At 35.8% G+C, this 15,382-nt stretch overlaps 1 protein-coding gene and 1 long non-coding RNA gene across 2 annotated transcripts; both read left to right on the top strand.

The window, feature by feature from the left end:
* The first annotated feature begins 202 nt into the window (after positions 1 to 202).
* LOC101264840 (diacylglycerol O-acyltransferase 1A) lies at positions 203 to 12,965 on the top strand. The gene is made up of 16 exons (XM_004243698.5): positions 203 to 876; positions 2,255 to 2,335; positions 2,536 to 2,609; positions 2,702 to 2,777; positions 3,007 to 3,074; positions 3,445 to 3,568; positions 3,833 to 3,919; positions 6,185 to 6,286; positions 6,366 to 6,502; positions 7,592 to 7,673; positions 7,781 to 7,801; positions 11,211 to 11,273; positions 11,758 to 11,805; positions 11,912 to 11,974; positions 12,221 to 12,274; positions 12,385 to 12,965. The coding sequence occupies exons 1-16, from the start codon at positions 517 to 519 to the stop codon at positions 12,487 to 12,489; spliced, it is 1,545 nt and encodes a 514-aa protein (XP_004243746.1). The 5' UTR covers positions 203 to 516; the 3' UTR covers positions 12,490 to 12,965.
* A 373-nt stretch (positions 12,966 to 13,338) lies between these two features.
* Positions 13,339 to 14,551, top strand: LOC101265147 (uncharacterized). Its single transcript, XR_011210712.1, has 2 exons — positions 13,339 to 13,476; positions 13,795 to 14,551. It is a non-coding gene; the product is annotated as an uncharacterized lncRNA (long non-coding RNA).
* Positions 14,552 to 15,382: the final 831 nt, after the last annotated feature.

The raw sequence follows: 15,382 nt of genomic DNA, 5'->3' as shown, positions 1-15,382 counted from the left end.
CTGCATTTTGATATATATATTTTTAGGTCAATTAATGGTTTTTAGACCCGTATTAATTTTAATTTTAATAGAAAGAATAAAAGTAGGTAGTCAAATGTAAAGGAAAGGATGTTAAATAATGGAGAACAAATATCCTTTGACTTCACAACAATGTGGTCCCCCGCTAATAACAATATATGATTTTTCCACTAATTTATTTCTTCTTCCTTTTGTTACTAAGTCCCCATTTTTGTCCAGCCATTCTTTCAACCAAATTTGCCTTATAAAAAAGAAATAATCTTTGGCACCTCATAGCATAAACTTCCAAACGCCTCTGTGATCTTTGTCACTTCCACCCAAAAATGCACAGCACGTATTCCACGCATTGCTTAAAAACATATAAATCCAAGTCCAGTGTTATCTGAAAAATTCAAAAATCAAACCGCCTTAAGCACCAATATCCTCATCTTAGATCCTCTTTTTCAGTTATCGATAACTGCATGTCGGTTTCCATTTCTAATCTCCTCTGATTTTGTAATGCCAATCATGGAATTGCCGGAGAATCAAGGAGCCACCGCCACTGCAACGGCAACGGCATCGGGTATTAAATCTGATCTTATTCGGAGAAGACGTGGTGGTAATGGTTTTGAGCCGGCTACTGCAATTAACGGTGACGATGTATGTAGTAGCGATGCTGGATTTGAAAGGATGAATGAGCCGAGTAAATCGGTTGGTGAATCCAATCCAAGGGAGGAGGTGGAGGCTGTTGCCAATGGACAGGAGGAAAGCAATACAACCGAAGAAACAACTGCCTATAAATTTTCTTACAGGGCGTCCGCGCCAGCTCACCGGCGAATCAGAGAGAGTCCTCTTAGCTCTGACGCCATTTTCAGACAGGTGTGTTTATTTTTCACTATTTTCTTTATTTTTAATTCTGGTATAATCAGTTTCCGGAAATTGTTTGTAATAGTATGACGTTGCTGAGATTCGAAACTGAGTTTACAATAACAGAGTAATTTTGGTGGCTCCTCATTTGTGCTTAACAAGAGGTCAAACAAGCCTTGGGTTGAGTGGAAGCATTTCGATTTTAGGATGTAATTGTGATCTATGATTTATGAGAGAATGTATCTAAATGCCTTAGTCCAAAAGTATTTCCCTGTTTTCTGATTACCTGTTAAAGGCTGGGAATACTAGCGGTGATGATAATTAGTTGCAGAAGTTGAAGTACATAGGCATTCAATATCATTGGGCAACTTGACTTTCACATTTCCTTGAGTGAAATTGTCCGCTAAATTGGATCAACTGTGCTCAATGTGCAGCACCTTTTCTTTTATAAGACACGAACTTCAAAGAGACTGCCCGCACATTAGTCCTACACTTTCTGTTAGCATCAGCAGGACTTGCCATCAGAGGAAACTAGGCATTGCAATTTGCCATTGTCCTTGATGTGCTTCATTCAATCACACGACTTAAACCTAGTGCCTTAAAATTAAAATCTTGCAATTCCAATTTTTTTCATGTACCGGTTTTCAATTTTTGGATGTACCAACCATTACTCTATGGTTACCAAAGGGCATTGCTGCCACAAACAGTGATCATGCAGAAAAAGAAGCTGTCTTTACCCCTAATCTGAAAGATAGGGTACTAAAACAAAGAGGTCAGCCAAAACGGTAGTCCTGCCACTGTCAGTGATCATGCCACAAGAGAAGCTGTCCTTAACCCATCCTCTAAATAATAAATTTTCGCCCTCTGTGATTTAGGATATACTCATAGAGAAAAAGCATAGAGGCTATATAGAACTGTTAATAGGTAATTGGTTCTTGTGATATTTGGTTCGATCACACCTATACTGTGCATTGTAGAGGAAACGCATAGCAGGTCACCTTGACAAATGATAAGAGTTACAGTGAAATATTATCAGTATTGACTAATGATTTTTGAACTTATGAAGACAGTAGAAATCTTTCTCATTTTCAAGAATGAAGACAGTGGAAATCTATAAACTTTTTGCAAACAAAAGATACTCAACTTCATGTTTTTCGTGATTTTGCATTTCATGTGGCTCACAAGTAGCACTATGCTATAAACGAGTTACTGTGGTATATTATTAGTATTTGCTAGTGATGTATGAACTACTGAGGAAAGGGGAAGTCTACAAACTTTCAGTTTCGTGTATTTCTTGACTGCATCTCATGTGGCTCACAAGAGCTTATACCTTTGTATAAAGTGCGCATAAAATTCTTTGCTGATACCCAATATATGGTTCTTGTGGTAGAGTCATGCAGGCTTGTTCAATCTCTGTGTTGTGGTGCTGATTGCTGTTAACAGCAGGTTGATTATCGAAAATTTGATGAAGGTATACATCTTTCTGTTATATCACTGTAATTGATTTGACTAGACAGTGCAATCTGTTGCCTGCCCACTTGTTTGATGCATCAGTATCACCATCTGAGCCAATCAATGAATAGGAATAGGGTTACAAAAGAGATAATATGTCATTTTTCAGAATGTTTTAAGTATGATACTGCAGATGACAAACTTTGACTACTCTTGCAGTATGGCCTGTTAATTAGGGCTGGATTTTGGTTTAGTTCAAAGTCTTTAAGGGATTGGCCGCTTCTAATGTGCTGGTATTGTCATTTATGCTCCCTTCTCTTTGCTATGATCTTAATACCCTCTATTCTTTGGACAAAAAAGTTTGAAAGTCTTCATTTGCTTCCAGTCTCATTCTTCAACTTTTGCCTGTCACTGCTTTCCTAGTGGAGAAGATGGCACAGAAGAGGCATTTGACTGAGCGTGTAAGTCAAGATGACCTCTTTTTCTATGTTTCCTTATTTTTTCCTTTCTAAAATCCATCCTTGTTACTTTCACATGGAGTTCTCACCGACTCGTTTTCCTGTAGTGAAGGAAGTTTATGTTGGTGTTTGTGGCTATTGTGATTTTCGCTTGTGATGTTTTGACTATTTTTATGATCCACAAATACTTTAAGACTCAAACTTAATCAATAATTTCTGCGTGATGCTGCAGGCGGTGGTCATTCTTCACATAACTATAACAACAGTTGCCATTTTGTATCCAGTTCTGGTCATTCTCAAGTATGTCTTTATGCATTGTAATCTTGAAGCTTTGATATATATCCTCTTAAAAGTGTATGATAGGCGGTTCTAACTGCTTCCATCTTTGTGGTAAAACTGGGAAATTTCTAGGTAGTGAATATTTTAGATGTCCAAAAATGACTATTTATTGGGACAGGAGTTCTGCTTTGGAACTAATATTTGATTCTGAGTTTAACTATTTGAGACATTTTAAAACCTTCATTTTGGGAAGTTGGAAAGGACAATCACTGATGTAAAATTTGGATTACCATTACGAGGGGAGAATTTTCAACTGTACCTGTCCAACTGCGATTTCTCTAGCTGGTGTATATTTAAATTAATATCAAGTTAATGCTTTTAAACTGCACAGGTGTGATTCTGCTTTTCTGTCTGGTGTCATATTGATGCTCGTTGCTTGTATTGTGTGGATGAAGCTGGTTTCTTATGCACATACAAATCACGATATGAGGGTACTTGCAAAGTCTATGGATAAGGTATTATTAATCTGTGTCCTCTTCTCATGGACCCATAGGATCTGCGCTGGATTAAAGCTTCATTTTTGGGTGTGAATATTAAAAACCATTAGATTAACCAACTTAAGTGATTTATCTTATTCTTGTGCTTTGAGCAATTTTATATCGAATCTCTTACATCTAGCCTTTTTATTTTTTTGTTTCATTTTTCTCTTGTTTCAGACCCCACTTTGTGGGTTTTCACTGGGTATGTTGTTCTTGTTATTCACTTATTTATGTTGTTAGGTTGAAACTTCGGATGCGGATTACTCTTATGATGTCAGCTTCAAGAGTTTGGCTTACTTCATGGTGGCTCCAACATTATGTTATCAGGTAGGATCAGTGAAATCTTGCAAAATTTTATCCAATCATTTTCTTCCATTGTAACGAACCTGCATCATTAGCTTATGTCTGATTGCAAATTAACCTTGATTTTAAATAGATAAACTTATTTATGGTGGTTTACAATGTTTAATACAGAAATTAGGAGTGGATGACTGTGCCTAGTTGATGCTTTCAGGTTTTAAGTTTGGTCATAAAGGACTAGGCATTATTGCTGATGAACTTGTATTTGATATGTGCCAAATTAACTATCATACATACACTTCAATGGTCAAAGTTATATAATTTGACCACCAACCTATTCCTAATCTATCAGGCATTTTGCAACTTAAAACTCTATCATTAAATACTACCATGACTAATTCTACAGGGTACCTGCAACGTCCCACCAGCAAAAGTACCGGTAACTCTGGCTTTTACAGATAGAAAGAAATCAGCTAGGCCACACCCTTGATCTGACATCATTCTTAGCATTGGTCAATTTGGCTACGAGGGTAAAGTAAATTAGGTAACAAGTGGGAGAGAGGGGCTATCGATCTTCTAAATATATGACAACCTAGTATCTTTAAATTGGTGTTGTAAGTGCTACGAATAGTATATTTGGTGTTAGGTATCTTGTGTTGGTAGTCATCAACTTATTATTTTTGTTTTTTTTTATTTTGAAATTGTTTTGCAGGATGCTGATCCCTCATATTAATTTTAACAAGTCTAATTTCTTCCTGCTAGTCTGCTATCCTATAGTATGTATCGTATGGCCGGGTCTCTAATTGTTAGAATCCTAATTTTTTTGTGAGAATTGGTAAATATTGTATTCTTCAGCATTAAGGATATGTTGGGGGCCTTTAGAAAATCAGAAAAGAACAAAAAGCATAATTCTTAAGGATCTAAGAATTCTAAAAGTTGATCCGACTCCTCTAATCCTATCTCTTTACCCAAAAAATATAGAGATACAATACAATTCCCTTGTGAATGGAATTGGATATATCTTCAAAATTCCTACTATTCCTCTCCTTCAACACTGTCCACCAAATGCAATGTGGAATCAAATTCCACCAAGTCTTTTGTCTCTTGCTACTTCCTCGCCTGTTCCAACAACTAGGTAAATCAGTTGTTAGAATCCTCATTTTTCCCTCACTACAATTATTGATACATACCTTCAAATGCTTTCTGTTATAGATTCCGTGCTCAAAACAACTTGTCAAACAATATTGGTGCGAATGGGGCAAATTATTAAAATCACCATTTTATAAGAAGATACACATGTAACTAGTATAACTTGTCATTCTTGTATGCTTGACGATTTACCTAGGAATTAGTATTGTTGGTGTTTAGATGTTTTAAATTACTTATTGAGATTGCAAAAGGACTGGGTTATATAATACTCTTTAAACTATTTACATTGCTGCCTTTGAATTCCCTATTGAATTGTACTGTTCATACTCAGACTCCAAGAGCAGTTGTAATTTAGAAGTTCAGGTTAAGTCAAGCAAAATTAGTATATTTAGGGAGTTGTTGAATTGAACATATTCCTTCATTTTGACTAAAACAGTGTATTTTGTCATGCTAATTTTGGGTCTGGTCCTGAAAGACAACTAAGCCAAACGATTAAGCTAGAATTGAACAAAGTTCATTCCATGATAATCCAATATTGAAGGACTCTTTTTTCTCTCTCCTTTTTTTTTTTTTTCAAAAGTACTGTTGTATTCCTCAGCATTAAAGGATGCTGGTCACCTTCAAACACTTTTTACAAGAGGAGAAAATAGAATCTAGATTTACAAAGCTCCTAAGAAATCGACAAATTCATCCATTTCCTCTATACAGTTCTCCTTACACCAAAAAAATAATCTGACTAGACAGCTCCATTTTACATCGCGAGTGGACTTAACTTTATCTTAAAAGCATCTCCCATTTCTTTCTTTCCACACCGTCCACCAAATGCAGGAAGGTATCATCCGCCACTACCACTTCTTCTGGCTTTTGCTGCCACTACTTCTGATCCTACAGCTCAATTCTAGCTAAATGTATAACTTATTGTGGTTCCCTCTTCCTTCTTACGGAAAAAATTATACGCTAAAATCTTATAAGTTTTATTTATGTTTGATAACCAAAGGAAATAGATTACTGAAGCTATCATCTTATCATTAAATCCCCTTTCAAATAAAAATCCTATATAAGGGATCAAAGAGATTTCACTCTACGAGTTGTTTTCTACATCAACTCATTAGTTTTTTGATTTATTTATTCTGTTATCTGAAGCTTAGCTATCCCCGCACTCCATGCATTCGCAAAGGTTGGGTGGCCCGACAATTCATCAAGCTAGTAATATTTACAGGATTGATGGGATTCATCATAGAACAGGTGATTTTTTCTTTCGTGAAGGTTCAGAATTTCCTCTGATTAGCATAAATATATTCTGACGGGATGCATACTTGTGCAGTACATTAACCCAATAGTGCAAAATTCACAACATCCTTTGAAAGGAAACCTTTTATATGCCATTGAGAGGGTATTGAAGCTTTCGGTTCCAAATTTATATGTCTGGCTCTGCATGTTTTATTGCATCTTTCATCTTTGGTATGTCCCTCTACTTTTAATTCATATTTACTGTTTTTCCTTCTGTTCGATGCCTGAATTCCTTTTTTTGCAAGAAATGTGTGCTGTAAAATCCTTCAGAACACGTACCATTAACATCGTTGAAGTGTCTGTCTCCGCAGATTCCCCATTCCCAATCGAAATATGTTCAATTCAACTTTGATGCTTCGTTAGAAACTGTTGAAGTGTTGATCACTTACTAAAATTTGAGTTTCTAAACATGATTAGTGCTTACTATCAGGCAGGAAAGGAAGTATCAGATGGTACACCAATAGAACCTCCGTAGTTCTCAATGTTCCTGAGTGGTTTTAGTTATCATATATCTGATTGAAAATCTGTCCATCTCCCCCTCCCGCACTCCACCCAACCCCTCCCAAATAAAAGGAGAGAAAAGGTTCCCCTAGAATAAGAAAGTACCTTTTAGTTATGAATGCCTTAATGCTCAGGCCTTCTGAATCCTTTGAACAGTTATGATTGTTGACATGTCATTAGAATTCATCTGATGTTTAAACAATGCATTCTTCCTTATTTTTCATTCTTCCTTATTTTTGTTAGTGTTAAAGATACAGATATAATTTATCTCTTTGCTTCCTCTTCGGAATGGCGTTGGTGTTTGTAAAGATGGATCTTGGCCCTTAACCCAAAAGCTATAGCTTGTAGGGAGAAGATTGTCCAAGTCCAGATAAGGAGACCGATTGCCCATCCCTTTTCCGATGTGGGACTTCTTAACACTCCCCTGCACACCCAGACCTCGTTAGAGCGTGTACATGTAAATGGGGTCCAACATTGGTGAATAAAGAATTGGAGAACCTGGCTCTGAGACCATGCAAAGATATGGCTTTTGGGCCTAACTCAACCCCAAAGCTAGCTTGTAGGGTGAGGATTGTCCAAGTCCATATTAGGGGACCAATTGCTCATCCCTTTTCTAATGTGGAACTTCTTAACTGTGTTAACAAGGATATGAAAAACTTCTACTCTGATCTCTGAATAATACTAAAACGAATATTTGGCTTATGTTCCCTTGCATCAAAGGGACTTAGTTCTGTTCACATATTTCATATTTGTCTTCAGGCTAAATATACTTGCCGAACTACTATGTTTTGGTGATCGTGAGTTCTACAAGGATTGGTGGAATGCCAAAACAATTGATGAGGTAGATTCAAATATCACTTTGCCTTCTGTTATACTAAATGTTTCAGATCTGGTTGGAGTTTCTTATTCTTTCTTATGTGATTATCCTGCTGTGGCTGCTGTTATCAGTACTGGAGAATGTGGAATATGGTATGTCTATCTTCCTTTTACGATAAATCATTTCCTGATTCTTATGCATGCAAACATGTTGTTGTCTTATTGACCAAGAAGTCTACTTATTCGATTGATGTTCAGTTTCTACCAAAAGTACATTCTGAAATGATGTTATTGTCACTTGTAAAGCCTTCCTTAACAGAATCAATTGTCTGCCACTCTTTCACTCCACAGTTTGCTATAACAAAATATCTTTTGCCCAACCTGTATCTTTCCAAAAGTACACTTGACAGGAATGACAATCAACTATAGGGATGGCAAGCAGTGCAGTGCGTTTTCTATCTTAACCTGCAAAATTTCAAATTCACCCCGCTCCACATAGCACATTCACCCCGTCAACCTTCCCTATACTATACCCACGTCCACCAACCCCTGCCCTGTTCAAGTATTCTTTTCCTTAAAAACGTCAGTTTAATTTCTTTTTTGGTCTTTTGGCTGGAATTTTCCAAGTCAGTTAGGGAATTAAATTGTGTTCTTAAGTTCTGTTTTCTTTTTTTTGGGGGGGCCTTTAGAGCTTTAAAACAATGAAGGTAGTGCTTGGAAATAACATAAAACTGGTTTGATCTAAAGTTGAAACAAGTTTTAGGTTTTCAAAGGTTGCTGCTAATGATTAATATTATAGAAGAATTTAGTTGTGAAATTAGTGATGCACGGTTCTACACATCTGCATATTGACATTGTAAATATCTTTTAAAAATCTTATCAATATTAAAAATGGAATAAGAATGATCTGCATTAGTTTTGGTTAGCGGCTGCAGTAACTCTGCAAAATACATGTTACATTTTCCTAAGTTTAGGTACGTTTTAGATTATTTTCATTTCCATTTTTCCGTGTCAATGATATATTCCAAATTGCTTTTCAAAATTCATAAGAATAGAATAACTTATACACAGGGGCGGATGCAACATAGTAGCACCAGGTTCATTTGTACCCAGTACTTCCAATGCCTAGCATAAATTTATGTATAAAAGTCTACTAAAATTACAATAAATGTTACTCCCTTCCTCCTAATTTATGGAATGTAATTTGACTAGGCACGGAGTTTAAGAAATATGGGAAGACAATGTTCCAAAACTATCCTTACCTTTGTGAACTTTCTGCCATATAAGGGGGACTCAACATGGGTAATTTGTTGATATTGACATTAAACATATTTCAAATAAGGAATGTGTTATTCCATGTGGTACTGACTAAAAAGAAAAGTGTGTCATATGAATTGGGACTTACGGAGTATATATGAATGTGTAAACATAAAAAATACAAAACCTTAAAAATTGAACCTCTAGAGTTTAAATCCCTGATGGGTCTCTGCTGAGATTAATCACTGTGATATCAAGTGCACCCATGAATATGACGATCTCCAAACATGAGTGAACTCTTAAGACCAGGAAATTGTGGGATCACTTTAAATTCTAAAACTCACCAAAGTCCAACACCCACATATAATTTTTTTTTGAGAGGTAACTTTTTCTTCTATTTAACCACAGGTATACTACATCAAAGTAGTACCCCTTCCAAAAGTATTACAAACTAAAAACAGACTCCATCTGTGCTGTTTGTCTTAAACAGTCTAAAACATCAAAAAGTTCTTCTGCCTTTCTGTTTACACAAAAAATAAGAATGAGCTATACAATTCATCTTAAAGTTCTGCAAATTGTTCTTCTTGCCCCCAAAACATCTTTGATTCCTTTATTTCCACACTGTCCACTTTAAACAAGCTGGGACAATCTACCATCTCTCCTCCTTAATTGTAGTATTGCCCACATTGATCCAACAGTTCAGAAGTTGTGTTATGTTTCTTGGTTTCACCCAAGTGCTCTTCCTAAGGCTGCTGAATGTTCTCTATAATTTAATTATTTTATCTCGACCCTCCCTGCCCTACCCCGCTCCGCACCTCCATATGTCCAAACATGCACCTCTTCACACATGTCTAAACCCGCCCTTTTATTAACTCAACTCATTTTGATCTGCCTAAATTCAGCTCAACCCGCCCATTTGGCTGCCGTAGTTTAGGTATGCAACTAATAATTCATGCCAAGCTTAGGAAGGTCTTAAGGTATTCTGCCTTTAGGTTACTACTTAAAGTGAGTTTAATGGACTTCGAGTTAATCTATGTTGCTTGGACACATGTGCGAGTCAGATCCTCCAGAAGTAGTGCATATGGAATCCAAAATGGGTGCGGCAACATGTTTGAAGAGTCCGAGTAACATATATATCAATAGTTTAGTTTATTTATTTTCTGTAGTTTGATTTTTCTGTTGTCATACTTGTTATTAAATATAACTGCAATAAGGATGTCATTTTGGTTAGTAACAGAATCAACTTTTACCCCTTAAAGAAAGAAGGGTCATTTTTTAAAAAATGAAACTTATTACCCTAAGTATAATAAAGGCTTTTCTGCATTGAGTTATTTGTGGTCTCTATTGTTCAACACTTTGTAGTTTTTTTCTGAATGTCCCATTTAGTTTTGGGGTTTGTTCAATATTTCATCGTTCTTAAATAAATTTAAGGCTGAATAGACAAGTAGACACTCGTGCTTGCACTGATTTGTATAACAACCCTTATGCTCCACGGGGTTTCATCCGGACACTTAAACAGATTTCTTGTTTTACACAAACTTAACATAACCTTGGTCAACAGTTAGAGGGGTTTATAACACTAATTCTGACCATGTGTAGTTGTCTGGATGAAACCTCATGGAGTCGAGGGCTGGGAACACAAATAGGTGTAAGTATGAGTGTCCATTTGGCTATTCAGGTTGACCTATTAGGTTACAAAAAGGGAGCATCTTTGGTCCATCCTAATGAACACCCTAAATAATACTCCCTCTGTCCCAATTTATGTGACTTACTTTTCTTTTTAGTCAATCCCAAAAAGAATGACACATTTTTATATTATGCAAGAATTGACTATAAAATGTCTATTTTACCCTTAATGAAATGATTTACAGCCTCACAAATTTCTATCATTCATTTTGGACCATAAGTTTTAAAGGTCTTCCTTTCTTTCTTAAACTTCGTGCTGAGTCAAACTATCTCACATAAAATGGTACGGAGGGAGTACGTTAAATCTAATTGTTAGAATTGGTCAATATTTTTGAGTTTTTTAACTCAAATGGTTTCCAAAGTATAGGCTTTGTTCTGTGTTTTTCCCTCTTCTATGAAACTATTCTTTGAGTTTGAATGGAGTATTTCCTGTCCACCCGACAGATTGCATGAGACCACGTAAAATTATGGCCTTGATGATGTCCTGCTTCGCCAAGTCAATTTTGCTATTCCACCATATAAAAGAACCCCAAGTTACAAGGCAATTCAGCTTCCATCTTTGTCAAGGCATTTTTCCTTTCCTTTATATTAGTAACAGTGTATCTTGTGATTATTGCAGCCTGTTCATAAGTGGATGGTTCGTCACATTTATTTCCCCTGCTTAAGGAATGGAATTCCAAAGGTACCTGCCTTCTCAGTCTCAATAATTCCTTTTTTTGTTTTTTCGTGTATATATCATACTTTTCTTGTGTTTGCCTCTCCAAATTGATTTCTGATATTTCTTCTACTTTTAGTTTCATCGTATGTGCAGCAATCTATGTTCGTTCATGATTCCTCAATTCAAAATGCATTTTTTAGAGAACTCATGGCAGCATTTTCACCTTTTTACTATATGTCGATCTGCAAGTACAAATATTTCCAGTTAGATGGGTTTAAAACCTTAAGGTTACGTCTTTATGCTAAAAACAGAATAGTTGCCTCTGATATTCGACCTTCATAACGTACGTTTTAGTTGACAATTCAAGAGAATATTTATGTAGAAGTATTTATCTGTCAGATCTCAGTTAATTGGTGAGTGTAAATAGGATAAAACACTAACCTGTTGCTTGAAATGATTTTGCACTCTCTGCTTTGACAAGTTTAATATCCGCTTACGCTTGGTGCAGGCGGTCGCGTTACTGATTGCTTTCCTTGTATCTGCTGTTTTCCATGAGGTATGTTGTTTCCTCCCTCTTCCATTTTTTATAACATAACCCAGTAATGGCAACTTACAACTACTGGTCTGAGTCTCTAAGATGACGTGTTCCTGCCTATCTGCAGCTGTGTATTGCTGTTCCTTGTCGCCTTTTCAAGTTTTGGGCATTCATTGGAATTATGTTCCAGGTAATGGCATTTAGCTTTATGTTATTGGATTTAAATTGTATACACTGGCTACAAATTTACACTATCAGCGTAGTCTAACTAATTATAGCAGGTTAGTAGTCATTTTCATCAGGTGCATAGAACTTAAATTCATTGTTATTCATGTTTCCAAAGAACACTGCTATTAAAACATCAATATTTGAAAATGTTAAAATTATCTTTTTTGCCCATGCTGAAGATTAAATATGGCGATGTTTCTTTCATCAGGTTCCTTTGGTCATTCTCACAAACTTCTTACAAAATCAGTTCCAAAGCTCGATGGTATGTTTTTAGGTGTAGTTATATTTTCATATGCTCAGCTGATTCCTTCTTCTACATTCATTTAAAATGTAATTAAAAGCGAATCACATTAAGTTATATAATCTTTCTAGGTTGGCAATATGATGTTCTGGTGCTTTTTCTGCATTCTTGGTCAGCCGATGTGTGTGCTCCTGTATTACCACGACGTAATGAATAGAAAAGGCAGTGCACATTAAGCTTCATGCTGGAGAGCATGAATCGTTGTGTGTTAAGAGTATTTATGTTTTGGATTCCAAGCTTTATGCTACTGTTTCTTAGAGAACACTGGTCATCCACCAGTAACAATGCTGATGATGTGTTTCTGGCGAAGGCATCCTGCTATTACCTTCATCACTCCAAATGATATTCAGATGACACACGAAATTATCTGTTCTGAATGCACAACACAAGGGCACGACAAGGTGATGCGGATGACTTAACATTTTTATGGTTTTTCTCTACGTCAGAAAAATGTAACATACAATCTTGGGGTAACTGCACTTGTTAATGTAATCCCTACTCGCCTCTAATTTCTCATTCATCTCTTTTGCTTGTGCTTGGCTGTGATGCTAGCATGAAATGTAAATAATTGAGTGTAACACATAAACAAAGCCGATTGTGCTTAAAAACGCTTAATTTGTTGTTGTGAAACAAAGTCTTGGAGGAAGCTAAATCATACTTGCTATTGCACAGCTGTGAAGTAGACAACAAAGAATATGATAGATTCATTTAAAATTTGATAATGTCTCTGTCCTATTTGTATGTAATGGTGTATAATTTGGACATGAAGTTAAATGTTTTTAACTGAGTTTTCGAGAACTTTTTTTCCATCGACATTTTGCGTAACTGGTAACAGCGTGAATAATTGAACCATTTTCTGGATTTGTAGATTAAGGGCAGACTTTTTTGACTCGAAAGCTCTAGAAAATTATGGTTGAATCTTTTCTTTTCTAGACAAGAAAAGTGGGACTTGAAATAAGCTCCACTTTATCAGGTGTCGAAATCATTTTTTGTGCATCTCAACAAATATCATGAGATACCTATCACTTTTTATTAGCGATGTGTATCAGGTGCTTCTATATATCAAAGCTAAACAAATGAACAATTAATTTTACATTTATTTCTAGTCCGTAGAGGTATTAATGCAAAATTTTGGAACAAGTGGAGCTCCAAATTTACTAGAGGTAACATCTTCTAAAATGAGTAAATTTTCTTTTACATAATCACATCATTCAAAAGGAAAATGCTCATAAATATCTGTCAGAGTTGATCAAATTATTATTCCTTTGCCACATACAACAAGTATCTCAACGGACAAGTCAATAATCTGTGTAACTTTACTCTTTTATTAATACTTGTTTTACTTTTCTACAGTTAAATTATTTATTTTTTAATCTATGTTTTAAGATGTAAATTTTAATTATATTGAAACTTAAAAAGTTATTATCTATAATATTTTCACTTGAGTTTTGAAATGTTTAAATTAATCCAATATAATTTAGGTGGGAAAATAGGTCAAATTAGGTAAGCAAAACGTGACATAATTGCAGTTAAAACTTGGGACATAACATGCAATTCCACCTCCCCGCTGCTACTCCTACGACCACCGACACAATGGAAAAGGGGAAAATCCAAAGGTGAACCAAAATCAAAGTCCCCAAATTCACAAAATAAACTCGAAGATCCAACCATGGATGACTTGAGATACAAGTCATATAACGATTCCAGAGGACAAGTCGAAAGGTACAGCTATTCTAGTGATTTTTGTAACGGTTACAGCGAACCCAGTTCAAACCCCAACCCAAATGGGTTTCGATGTTATAGTGCTTCCTATGCATCGAATAACACTCAGATGGAGTTGTCCAAGGAAGTGAAGTTTAAGAAAGGTAAGTCCAGTAATGGGTCAGTTTCTAAGAGCTGGAGTTTCAATGATCCAGAGTTGCAGAGGAAGAAGAGAGTGGCTAGTTATAAGGTTTACACTGTTGAAGGAAAGGTTAAGGGATCCATAAAGAAGAGTTTTCGTTGGATTAAAGAAAGGTGTACCAAAGTTGTCTATGGCTGGACCTGATCTAGAATTTTCAAGTATGTTATATATAGATTTCTTTCAAATAATATACTCTACTGTATTATATTGCTTTGAATGAGTAAAATTATGTCTCATTCTTCTTGATGCATTTCCATTTCTGGTTGCCCAGATTAGGATTAAGTAATACTTATGTTATATTTCTTATTGGATTTATTCAAGAGTTGTTACATTAATGAGTCTTTGCTTTCCGTACAAAGTTGTAGTCATCTTGTTTTCATTTTTCGATTCCGAGTGGAGTGTGAAGAATGTTTAAATTCCCCCAAAGTAGATTGGCTCTTATTTTTATTCTTTTGTTGTATCGTAGTAGCTGTCCAACCTTGTACACAGCTTGATAATTCCATCCGATATCGTATCCTCCCAGTATCGGCTAATTCCGCCCACCAAGGTGCTTAGACTGATGCCTGTATTGGTATTCAATAGTTCTGATTCGAACTTCATCCATGACTGAGATGTGCATATTAATAAAATTGATTCTTAAAATTTCCATAACTAGATCTATACATTCAGCGACCTTCTAGATTAAGATGGAAGGTGCTGTTATTCTCCAGAAGTTTAATGACTTAGTTTTGGGCTTCTGTTCGGAAGAAAATCCATTATTGATTATCAAACTATTGAAATAACTTCACTGTGCTAAAGAGGTCAAGTTTCCTTGCTGAAACTTCAATCTTCTTCAGATGTTCACTGCTTTCGTCTAGTTAAAATCCACTTTCCACCTTACATAATATTCCATAGCCACTTCTGGTTATGTGATTTTGATTAGTTTGTATGTCGTACTTACCCTCCGTTTTCCCTCTTCCTATGAATAACAGCTTCACTAGTTACTTTTTTGATACTATGGTGTTGTTTTCTGCTGCTATATTCTGTCTCTTTAATGCAAAAACAACAAGTGAAGTGCACATAGAAAATGCCAAATTGTATGAATTTAATACCATAATTGTCGACTTGCGACTAGGTAGAGGGGGCAGGAATCAGCTCCTGACAGGTTTCTCAATCACTTCAAAGAA

Source organism: Solanum lycopersicum, chromosome 7 (genome assembly GCF_036512215.1).
Source record: "Solanum lycopersicum chromosome 7, SLM_r2.1".
NCBI lineage: Eukaryota > Viridiplantae > Streptophyta > Magnoliopsida > Solanales > Solanaceae > Solanum > Solanum lycopersicum.
Note: the sequence above shows the minus strand (reverse complement) of the source record. Positions and strands in the feature narration are given on the sequence as shown.

Excerpts from the sequence above, each read along its gene's own strand:
- LOC101264840 (XM_004243698.5), top strand. The coding sequence starts at position 517 with ATGCCAATCATGGAATTGCCGGAGAATCAAGGAGCCACCGCCACTGCA. Across the intron at positions 2,336-2,535 it reads TTATCGAAAATTTGATGAAG|TATGGCCTGTTAATTAGGGC; the intron begins GTATACATCTTT and ends CTACTCTTGCAG. Across the intron at positions 11,975-12,220 it reads TCATTGGAATTATGTTCCAG|GTTCCTTTGGTCATTCTCAC; the intron begins GTAATGGCATTT and ends TTCTTTCATCAG.